The sequence below is a fragment of the Leucoraja erinacea genome, chromosome 12 (genome assembly GCF_028641065.1).
Source record: "Leucoraja erinacea ecotype New England chromosome 12, Leri_hhj_1, whole genome shotgun sequence".
Taxonomy (NCBI): Eukaryota; Metazoa; Chordata; class Chondrichthyes; order Rajiformes; family Rajidae; genus Leucoraja; species Leucoraja erinaceus.
Genome location: NC_073388.1, coordinates 13,715,739 through 13,728,003, shown reverse-complemented (window position 1 = coordinate 13,728,003; position 12,265 = coordinate 13,715,739). Strand labels below are relative to the sequence as shown.

Genomic DNA, 12,265 nt, shown 5'->3' with positions numbered 1-12,265 from the left:
ACAATAGGTGCAGGAGGAGGCCATTTGGTCCTTTGAGCCAGCATCGCCATTCAATGTGATCATGGCTGATCATCCCCAATCAGTACCCCGTTCCTGCCTTCTCCCCATATCCCCTGACTCCGCTATCTCTAAGAGCCCTATCTATCTCTCTCTTGAAAGTATCCAGAGAACCGGCATCCACTGCCCTCTGAGGCAGAATTCCACAGACTCACAACTCTCTGTGAGAAAAAGTGTTCCTTCGTCTCCGTTCTAAATGGCTTGCTCCTTAATCTTAAACTGTGGCCCCTAGTTCTGGACTCCCCCAACATCGGGCCAAGTCAATGGATATAAAGCAGCCATAATGTGATGGTGATGCAGGATCTTTACTCCTTTTTGTGTGAACGTCTTTTAACAGTCGTCGACAATGACATTCTTCAAGATTTTAATCAAAGGAGTGATGAAATCATCTGATTGAGAGATTAGTTTTAAATTACTTTTGTGCAAAGCGATTTATTTAGGAAATCCAACTTTTGTACTTGGGAATAAAAACATTTCCTTTGGATAAACGTTAGTGCAAAAGATGCAAGTTTCAAAATCCTGACTACATTCACTCAATGTATTAAAGTTGTATAAATGGGGAAAAATACATTGGAATAAGTTCAAAGTATTTATTGTCTTTGACTATATGTATTTCTGGAAGAAGGGGACTGATACTGATTTTGGGTGAGTTTGATTAGAAAATAAGAACTACTTGAGTCTAAAAAAACTTCTTTATTCCAGAAAGTGCTGTTCCATCCTCTAGTAACCTTGATATGTTGTTATCACCATTCTTTGTACTTGCAGTTTAGTCTGTGCCCGAATTTTACTGGTTCACTGCTCACAACTCCCTTGTGTTTAATTGTTAGCTTCAGTAATTTATAACTATGTTTTCCATTTGAGATTTGACATTAACAACAAACAGAGCTTGAACAAACCTATGAAATTAATTGCCACAATGCTGTGAAGGCCAAGTCAATGGATATTTTTAAGGCAGGGGCAGGTAGATTCTTGATTAATATGGGTGTCAGGGGTTATGGGGAGAAGGCAGGAAAATGGGGTTGAGAGTGAGAGATAGATCAGCCATGATTGAATGGCGGAGTAGACTTGATGGGCCGAGTGGCCTAATTCAGCTCCTATCACTTATGAAAATTCAGTATTGACCACCACTGATTCAGTTTGCAGTTTTGTACAGCATTCTCCAGTAAGTCCTCAATAGGGGAAGGTAAGGTCTAGTTTTCAAGGGTGGGGTATGTGAGTGTACACAGAAGCACCACTGTAGGAAGTCAAAAGCCTCCTTGCCACAGTGTGTCAAGGTACAATTGCCACAGTGTGTCAAGGTCCCATTGCCACAGACAGTTAATGTCAAGGTCCCCCTGCATTGGTCAGTGTAGGTCAAGGTCCCCCTTTCCACGGTCTGCTAGTTCTCATGGGTGCCACGTTTGATGGATAGTTTGGAACTGATTCTATCCCTGTGTATGTTATATGGGGATGGTGATATGGTGTAAGAAGTGAACTTGGGGCTAAGAGGAATACTTTCCGTATCCACAAGGAATGCTGTGAAGATATTCACCTTCTTTGCTCATCTTGCTTCAATTCCAGCCAGCCATTTGAAAGCAGGTCAGCTCATTGGCTGACAGCATCATTTAGGAACCAACATTCCTCTTGGTATTAGTTGATTTTCCACTTAAGTAAATAACTGAAGTGCAACGATGGGTTGTTTGCATTTTTTATTTACATCGGACCCGAACACAACCTTTTTTGTGTTAAAACATTTTTTTTAAATTATCCAGACTTTTTATTAAAAATCGTACTTCCTTGAAAACAAAGTGAAGATTTCTTACCACTACTGATAAATAAGTCCAAGACAAAGCAAATCAAACATTGTGCAAAACCCACAGTGGTAAAAACACTTTTCTTTCAAGGTATGATAAATGTAGTGGTAATTTGCAAGGCTAGAACGGAGTTGAAGACCCTTGACTCTGCTATCTTTAAGAGCTCTATCTGTTTCCACAGATTCACAACTCTCTGGATGAAAACTTTTTCCTCATCTCTGTTCTAAATGGCCTACCCCTTATTCTTAAACTGTGGCCCCTGGTTCTGGACTCTCCAAACATCGGGAACATGTTTCTTGCCTCTAGCGTGTCCAATCCCATAATAATCTTATATATTTCAATGATCCCCTCTCATCCTTCTAAATTCCAGAGTATACAAGCCCAGTCGCTCCATTCTTTCAACATATGATAGTCCCACTATCCCTCTATAGCAAGAATGTCCTTCCTCAAATTTGGAGACCAAAACTGCACACAATACTCCATGTGTGGTCTCACCATGGCCCTGTACAACTGCAGAAGGATCTCTTTGCTCCTATACTCAACTCCTCTTGTTATGGCCAACATGCCATTAGCTTTCTTCATGCCCGCTGCACCTGCATGCTTACTTTCAGTGACTGATGTACAAGGACACCCTGGTCTTGTTGTACTTCCTCCTTTTCTAACTTGACACCATTCAGATAATAACCTGCCTTCCTGTTCTTGCCACCAAAGTGGATAACCTTACATTTAACCACACTAAACTGCATCTGCCGTGCATCTTCTCACTCACCCAATCTGTCCAAGTCACCCTGCATCCTCCTAGCATCCTCCTCACAGTTCACACTGCCACCCAGCTATATGTCATCTGCAAATTTGCTAATGTTACTTTTAATCCCTTCATCTAAATCATTCATGTATATTGTAAATAGCTGCGGTCCCAGCTCCGACCTTGCGGTACCCCACTAGTCGAGCCTTGCGGTACCCCATTAGTACCCCACAACACCAGCTCATTATCAGTCGACCAGACGGTGCTGGAGGAACTCAGCGGGCCAAGCAGCATTTCAGGCACCCATGGATAGGTGACATTTTGGGTCATTTCCTCAGTTGAATTTATTGTCACATGTACTGAGGTACAGTGAAAAGCTCGGTGAATCATCCTGAAGAAGGGTCCTGACCTGAAATGTCACCTATCCATCATCTCAGAATGCTGCCTGACCTTACTCCAGCATTTTGTCTTCCTTTGTAAACCAGCATCTGCAATTTGTTGCTTTTCACTCTTCTCTCATTATCAGCTGCTTGTTTTAATGGTTTTGAGTACTGGAGTTAAGGCTACATTTTTTTTTTTTTTTTTTTTTTTTCCCAGTTTTTATATAGTTTTGTAAAGTGTAAATTTGCATGCTGCATTCACATGACTAAACCTCTTTTCCGTTACCATCCTTGCTTTAATGACAGGTGCATTTACAATATTTGTTTTCCAAAGTTCTATTTCTCTTCACAGCAGGAACTTTAAAAGTAAGCTCCCAAAAATACAAATTTGCACGCAGTTTCATCGAATGAACCTTCACAACTGGACGTTAGAGGGGAAAACAAGTTATGGATTTGAGTTCGTTTGAACTTTCCTCGTGCAACTTACAATGCCTTGGAGGCATTATTGTCTTTGTCTTTTCGTTTCTAGACAGAAACAGCAAATTAAGAAACACTTAATCAGAGAAAGAATCCAAAGGTATAAAATCAATAAGAAATAATCAATGAATCGTGGTCCTGTGAACACTCCCAAGCACTGCATTTTGAGCAAAATTTGGGGAATCTGACTTTTCCTTCAGTCTTGACTGAATAGTTGAAGCAAATTTTGGAATACCCACTGTTTCATTTCATCTCAAACAAACCCATTTTAATAAGTTTATGGCAAATTAAATGACATAACAGACAAAATGGATGAAGAAAATACCTTCACTATCAATATTTTAAAGTTAGCCTGGTTGTGTTATAGTGTGGAAAGGAAGCAATTAAATATCGCCCATCTCTAAACTGAATTTCATTTGCCACAGAGGACTGTGGAGGCAAAGCCAGTGGATATCTTTAAGACAGAGATAGACAAATTCTTTATTAGAATGGGTGTCAAAGGTTATGGGGAGAAGGCAGGAAAATGGGATTAGGAGGCAGAGATCAGCCATGACTGAATGGCGGAGTAGACTCAATGGGCTAAGTGGCCTAATTCTACTCCTATAACTTATGAACTTGTGAATTCTCATATCTCATATCTCTTGACATTAGATTTCAGGTGGGCAAGCGTCAAAGATGACAACCTTCCCAATATCTATACCGCCCTCTATGTGGCAGTGTTGGTTCTCACCAGCAGCCTGCTTAAAATGGCATCTGGTGGGTGGTCAACTCAGTGGAAACCCAAATGGCCACATTCCAACACTTGCAGCTAGAGGGCACTATTGTCACGATCTCGGTCATCATGGCTAAATCCAGGGCTGCAGAGCCTTGCGTGTCTTCTGGCTGGCAAGGATTTGAGTCGATCCATCTTGGGGGATGATTTTTATTGCTGGTTAGTAATTTTCCCCCACCCACCCTAAATGTTTAGGCCCAGAATAAGCACTATGATCTATAATGAATTTTGGACAAAAATATGATTATTTTTCAAAGACAGGAGCTGGGAAACTATTGAAGAAACATGGTTTCTTAACGAAAACTTATCATTATTCCTTATCATTGCTTGGTAAATAACTACACATTGGTGCTGTTGGGTCTCAGTACAAACTCCATGTGGATAATCTGGCAACACCAATAATAGACATTGATAACTGTGCTCAATTACTGTGATGGTACATGAATTTGAACATTCAATATTGAATTAAGACTAGTTAGAAGCAGGTGTGGGCACTACTATAGCCTTAAAGTCCTGGAGTAACTCAATGGGTCAGGCAGCATCTCTGGAGAAAATGAATAGGTGATATTTCGGGTCGGGACCCTTCTCAAACCGTCACCTATCCATTTTCTCCAGAGATGCTGCCTGACCCGCTGAGTTACTTCAGCACTTTGTCTATTTTCGGTATCAACCAGCACCTGCAGTTCCTTCTTATTACTGTTATAGCCATGTTAATTTAAGTCTAGTTTTCCCCTTTCTCCTTTCCTCTCCTCTGATCATTTTCCACATTACAGGAAATGTAGACCAAACCGAAACAGTGATTTGTTATGCTGCACCTATTTGTTATGTCTTACGATGATGAGTCAGCCTCATTAATCATGCGGTACTGGTCTCAGACTGGCTGCTGCGCTGCAGGTAAAGTTAGGAAGGAATTCAACTAGCATCGTGTGGCATTAGTCTGTTGTTGCTATTGCCTCGTTCCACGATGTTAAGTTTTTAAAAGGTAATTGCAGGAATGATCCCTGTCCTTCTTCCATACAGATACTGCAAAGAAGCTGAAAACTGTTGATTTCCGCTGTAACACCAACGTTTTGTTTCCCTCTGTTAACTCATCTTGTATCATCCTGCATTGGCTAAAGTTCTCAGGGTTTGGAAACTGCAACCATAAATGCTATCAAAGCAGTTCCAAAAAAGGATGAAGGCTGGCTGTGATTAAACTGGTGCTATCAAAGGTATCAAAGGTATTTTATTGGTCACATTCACATACACCTAGGTGTAGTAAAGTGAAATGTTTCTTGCCATTTTGCAGCACATAAAGAAGGAATACAGACATAACATTAATAAGAGTTTTAAACACAAAGAACATCCCCCCACAATGGTTCCCATTATGAGGGAAGGCACAAAGTCCAGTCCCCAACCCCAGTTTCACCCATAGTCGGGCCTATTGAGGCCTCCACAGTTGCCTCTACGGAGGCCCGATGTTCCAGGCCGTTCTCGCCGGGTGATGGTGCTCCGGCGTCGGGAGAGTCCTCTCAGCGGCTTGGGAACCCTGGAACAGCCGCTTCCGTACTGGAGGCCGCGGCTTCCAAAGCCAACAAGGCCGCGCCGGTTGGAGCTCCACAACTGGCGATCTCATCTAGAGATCCCAAGCTCCCGGTGTAAAGTTCAGCGCCGCCGCCCGCAGCTGGTCGCTCCACAGTCCCGCAGCTCCGCGATGTTTTCCTCAGCGATCTTCAGCTCACCGGAGCTCCAGCGTAGCGACCCGGGCAAGGCATCGCCTGCTCTGCGATGCCATGCTAGTTCACTTTCCTAAAGCAATCAAATTAACATTGTGTGGTTGGCACTTGTTACACCGTAGGTGGAAGATGGTAACTGCTTTGGAGCAAAATGAAGGGCAAAAAAATACCTGGATTAAGTGACATTGAGAAAATAGCCTTGGAAGAAATATGGTGACACGATTAGTCTGAAGAAGGGTCTCAACCCGAGACGTCACCCATTCCTCTCCAGAGATGCTGCCTGTCCCGCTGAGTTACTCCAGCTTTTTGTGTCTACCCACTCTCTAGCCATGTTCGAAACATATTTTTCTGCTTGTTTTCCTGGCTTTTCCCTTTCTCAATCTCTTTGCAATTTACTTCACGTAATCTGTCCAAATTAGAAAAATAACTGTTTTCTGTAACCCGGCCCAGTCAGCGCATGAACTATTGGAGAGGGACAAATGGACAACTTCAGCTAACGGGTTATGCAGGACATGGTTTGGGACTAATGTGTTTCTTTAATCTGAACATCCCATTAACCTGGTGACTGAATATGTTTTTAAACAAATATCGAACAAATGTTAGACTTTTAAAACTTTTTAACATCCATTTTCAATTAAGTGCTATCATCAACTGGAAAATGTTAGGAATTGAGTTGTAATCTTCTCCCGTGCCTTGAGCTATTCAGTTGCAAATTTAAAATTCCCCAACCTCGATCTGTGAGGAATGCTTTTACCGGTTGCCCTACCCTCTGTAGTATTATACTAGTCATCTTGTTGAACAAACCAATGTGTGGGGGATTAAATCATTTTTTTAATTGAAGGTTAGAAATGGAAGGGACGTTTTGCTGTTCCTTGTCGTGCTTTTTTTAATTGGTGTCAATTGGAATGGCAGTCGCGGTAATTCCCTTTGATCCAGTAGCAGATCTGTGCGTACTTCAGTGGTGTGATGCGGACTGCCACGTTGTAATCCTGCTGGACCCCATTGAGATCCACCCACTGGTGTCCCGAAAATATGCCGACTATTTTCCTTTCCCAGTGGTGTTTGTCCGGCAGCCACAGCTTGGCGTACACACCGGAGCCGCTGGAGCCGGGCTGGGCATCACAGTGTTGGTAAATGAGATGGGGCGTCTCGTTGATGATGGGGCAAAACCGATACACTAGTTGCCCCGGCCGGTCACTGTCAAATCCAGTGAAGTGGATTCTGTTGCCCGCCACTTGGGCTGGAGGTGGCATAACTGTCAGCTCCATGTAAGCCTTTCCATGAGGCCTCTTCAACTCCAGTAGAGCATAATCATAGTCCATGCTGAGCTCATTCTGAGACCGTATCCAACCCCTTGGAACCTGCGTGCGTTTGACCCTCGACCACCTTATCAGGAGTTTTGGTGAAGGCTTCGCGCGTTTGGGCGGCTGCATTTTGAGGTTCTCTGTTAAAAACCCAACCTTCAGCTTTTTCACTCCCTTGACGTAATCTTTCCCGTCGTGGATGCAGTGGGCGGCGGTCAGGACGTGCCTGTCCGACACCAGGATGCCCGTGCAACCGGTGGAGATTTTCACCGTGGTGGAGAAGGGGAAGCTGAGCGGGAAATGCTTGCCGCGAATGTCGAACCTGCCGTCCATCCCGAAGATTTGCCTCTTGCGCCTCCTCCTCGCCGCCCGCCGCGGGGCCTGGGGTTGTGAGAGCGGCGAGTCCACGCCCGAGATGTCCACTCTGGTGAGGGTCCGAGTGCCGTTGAGGTAAACGGTCTCGTACGCAAGATCTTCCTTCAAGTCCTCCAAGGTCGGGTGTGTCTCTCGCCACAGGCACCCCGCGTCGCAGTGTGTGATGAGCTCCTGCCTGGCCTCGGCCGAGAACCGCGGCTTGACCAGCGTCACTGTTTCTTGCGGCCGGAACACTGGCATCGTCTGCCCACCCCAGCTCGTGTTGGGGCCAGTGTTCGACGCCCGCGACTGGTTGGCAAAATGCAGAATAATCAGCAGCATCTGTAATCGGCCCATCCTGAAGACCGGTGCCCTGTTCAAACAGAAGAAAACATCAGTTTTTCTGAGCGAGGGCTATATGTGTATATATATATGTATATGTGTATGCATATATGTATATATGTACATATATATATATATGTATGTATGTATGTAGTTTGTTTGTTTATACTAATCTTATAACAAATGTAAAGCACTTTGGCCAATTCTCCCAATTTTCCCAATTTTGTTAGCCCTTGCTGTCTCCTCCACTTCCTATCTCTCCCTCAGCCCTCTGGCTCCTCCTCCTCCTTTTTTCTTTCTTCTCCCCACCCCCCCATCAGTCTGAAGAATGGTTTCGGCCCGAAACGTTGCCTATTTCCTTCAGCTCCATAGATGCTGCAGCACCCGCTGAATTTCTCCAGCATTTTTGTGTACCTTCGAGTTTCCTGCATCTGCAGTTCCTTGTTGTTTTTTTAAATGTGCTATATAAATAAATGTGACTTGACTTGAGTTTTTTTGGAAATACTGAAAATGAAATGATGAGTTGCAACAATTCTCTGCCACAGATTGCAGTGGAGGTCAATTCACTGGATGTTTTCAAGAGAGAGTTAGATCTAGCTCGTAGGGCTAACGGAATCAAGGGATATAGGGGGAAAAAGCAGGGGCACTGATTTTGGATGATCAGCCATGATCATATTGAATGTCGGTGCTGGCTCAATGGGCCGAATGGCCTACTCCTGCACCGATTTTCTATGTTTCTATGAATATAGATAGGGTAAGTGCACAGATCCTTTCACCCAAGGTATGGGAATTAAAACAAGAGATCATATGTTTAATGTGAAAGAGGCAGGATTTAATATGGACCTGAGGGGCAACTTTTTCACTCAGAGGATGGTGGATATAGGGCATGCGCTGTCAGAGAAAGTAGTTGAGGCAGATGCTGTAAATAACATCTTCTGGATTTTGGAGATACAGCATAGAAACAGGCCCTTCGGCCCACTGAATCCGTGCCAACCAGCAATCACCCCATACACTAGTGCTGTCCAACACACGGATAATTTACCATTTCCAGAAACCATTTAACCTACAAACCTGTATGTTTTTAGAGTGTTGGAGGAAGCTAGAGCACCTGGAGAAAACCCACGTTGTCGCAAGGGGAACGTACAAACTCCGAATGGACAGCACCCGTAGTCGGGATCGAACCTGGGTCTCTGCTGCTGTAAGGCAGCAACTCTACCACTGCACCACTCTGCTGCCTTCTGTGTACTATTTTATGTTCTATTACAAGTAAATTCTCAATTGTGTTGTGAAGCAGGGAAAAATGCAACTGATATTTTATCAAAAAGCAGGCCCAAGTTTATGTGCATATTGTAACCATGGAAGCTGCTTGAAGACTTTCATAATGATTTTGGTTATGTTATCAACCAAGTGGATTTACTGCACACAATATCATCATCATGCATGACACAACCTGTTTAGCTAAAGTTCAACACACAGCATTCACATTTGGCTATACTTTTGAAATATTTCACCACAAATATATTTAATATGGTACACAAAAATGCTGGAGAAACTCAGCGGGTGCAGCAGCATCTATGGCTCATTAACCAACCTGACCTCCCGGTGGCTCAGCACTTCAACTCCCCCTCCCATTCCGTATCCGACCTCTCTGTCCTGGGTCTCCTCCATGGCCAGAGCGAGCACCACCGGAAATTGGAGGAACAGCACCTCATATTCCGCTTGGGGAGTCTGCATCCTGGGGGCATGAACATTGAATTCTCCCAATTTTGTTAGCCCTTGCTGTCTCCTCCCTTAGCCCTCGGGCTCCTCCTCCTCCCTTTTCCTTTCTTCTCCCCGCCCCCCCCACCTCTCATCAGTCTGAAGAAGGGTTTCAGCCCGAAACGTTGCCTATTTCCTTCAGCTCCATAGATGCTGCTGCACCCGCTGAGTTTCTCCAGCATTTTTGTCTACCTTCGATTTTCCAGCATCTGCAGTTCCTTCTTAAACACATAGTTAATATGGTACTTTTAACACTTCACTGCCTGACTATTCAACTAAAATAGGTTGCAGGTAACTCTGTCATTTTCTGATTATTGAATGTTATAATACACAGCAAACAGCCACTGAGATCACTATAAAAATCTTGTTTACGTTCGAAATTGCCATTTAGTTTAATTATGCCAAACTGGTTTTCTTGGAGTTTAACAATCAAAGTTAAAATATTTTAACTGGATTCTCTTGGTTTATCTTGCTCTTTGAGATTTAAATTTTTTTTACTAAATTTCATGTGAAAAAAAGACATAAAAATAACAGAGCTTTTCTTTGGCCATATCAGATGAAAAATAATTCATTGATGTAACTGATCAACAGGACAATTTCAAAAAAGAAACAAATTTGACAAAAAGTGAATGGTATTAAAGAATATTTAACTGGTTCATAATTCTTTTTTGTCTGGCATGTAATGGTGGTCTTGATTCATCAGGTCATATGATAGGAGGAGAATTAGATCATTTAGCCCATCAAGTCTGCTCCACCATTCAATTATAGCTGATCCACCTCTCCCTTCTAACCTCATTCTCCTGCCTTCTCCCCATAACCCCTGACACCTGCACTAATCAAGAATCTTTCTGGCACTGCCTTAAAAATATCCATTGACTTGGCCTCCATAGCCTCTGTGGCAAAGAATTCCACAGATTCACCACCCTCTGACTAATTTCCTCCTCATCTCCTTCCTAAAGGAACATCCTTTAATTCAGATGCTATGAACTCTAGTCCTAGACTCTCCCATTCGTGAGATCCTCTCTACATCCACTCTATCTAAGCCTTTCACTATTGGGTAAGTTACTTTACTTCTTCTAAATTTCAGTGAGTACAGGCCCAGTGCCATCAAACGCTCATCATATGTTAACCCACTCATTCCTGGGATCATTCTTGTAAACCTCCTCTGGACCCTCTCCAGAGCCAGCACATCCTCAGATATGGTGCCCAAAATTGCTCACAATATTCCAAATGCAGCCGTACCAGCGCCTTATGGAGCCTCAGCATTACATCCCTGGTCTAATGGATTCATTTGTTTAAATAACTCCAATGCAAAATTGTCAGAATACACTTGGTATCCAAACCAGGGCATCAGAGATGTCCTCATTCTTTAGGGAACGGGGGTTCCCCTCTTCTACCATAGATGAGGCTCTCACCAGGGTCTTTTCTATATCTCGTAACTCTGCTCTCACTCCCCATCCCTCCCACTCATAACAAGGGCAGAGTCCCCCTTGTCCTCACCTTCCACCCTACCAGCCGTCACATACAACAAATAATCCTCCAACATTTTTGCCACCTCCAACGGGATCCCACCACTGGCCACATCTTCCCATCTCCTCCCTTTTTGACTTTCCGCAGAGACCGCTCCCTCCATAACTCCCTGGTCAATTTGTCCCTTCCCACCCAAACCACCCCCTCTCCTGGCACTTTCCCTTGCAACTGCAGGAAATGCTACACGTGTCACTTTACCTCCCCCCTTGACTCCATCCAAGGACCCAAGCAGATTTTCCAGGTGCGACAGAGGTTCACCTTCACCTCCTCCAACCTCATCTATTGCATCTGCTGCTCTAGGTGTTAGCTGCTCTACATCAGTGAGACCAAGCGTAGGCTTGGCGATCGCTTCGCCCAACACCTCCACTCGGTTCGCACTAACCAACCTGATCTCCCGGTGGCTCAGCACTTCAACTCCCCCACTCATTCCGAATCCGACCTTTCTGTCCTGGGCCTCCTCCATGGCCAGAGTGAGGCCCATCATAAATTGGAGGAACAGCATCTCATATTTCGTTTGGGTAGTTTACACCCCAGCGGTATGAACATTGACTTCTCCAATTTTAGGTAGTCCCTGCTTTCTCCTTTCCCCTCTCCTTCCTAGCTCTCCCACAGCCCACTGTCTCCGCTTCTTCCTTTCTTCTTCCTGCACCCCCCATCCCCACATCAGTCTGAAGAAGGGTCTCGACCTGAAACTTTGCCTATTTCCTTCGCTCCATAGATGCTGCCTCACCCACTGAGTTTCTCCAGCATTTCTGTCTACCTTGGTTTTCAAAGGTCTCCCAAAATAACCTTTGAATCCGTTAGTAAACTAATGCGTAGGAAGAAACTGCAGATGCTGGTTTCTTCACTCTGAAGAAGGGTTTTGAACCGAAACGTCACCCATTCCTTCTCTCCAGTAAAATAATGCATACTGTGGTTTTGTTCCCTGTAAAGTCTTTGCTTTCCTGTAGGTGGGAGTAGAGTTCTGAGAGAGAAGCTGCAACCACACTGCAAAGACACTCTATGCCAAATACAATGTCTGATGAAGGGTCTGTCTTC

At 44.1% G+C, this 12,265-nt stretch overlaps 1 protein-coding gene across 4 annotated transcripts in view; it reads right to left on the bottom strand.

Moving 5' to 3' along the window:
* Positions 1–1,730: 1,730 nt before the first annotated feature.
* Positions 1,731–12,265, bottom strand: part of LOC129702080 (serine protease 23-like) — a 33,495-nt gene continuing 22,960 nt past the window's right edge. For 2 of the 4 annotated variants that reach the window (XM_055643624.1, XM_055643623.1), the window contains one exon: positions 1,731–7,970. In XM_055643624.1, the coding sequence (XP_055499599.1) occupies positions 6,836–7,954 (1,119 nt within the window). In that variant the 5' untranslated portion in view covers positions 7,955–7,970 and the 3' untranslated portion in view covers positions 1,731–6,835. The remainder of the gene's footprint in view (positions 7,971–12,265) is intronic. The other 2 variants (XR_008724315.1, XR_008724316.1) reach the window with 2 other exon arrangements.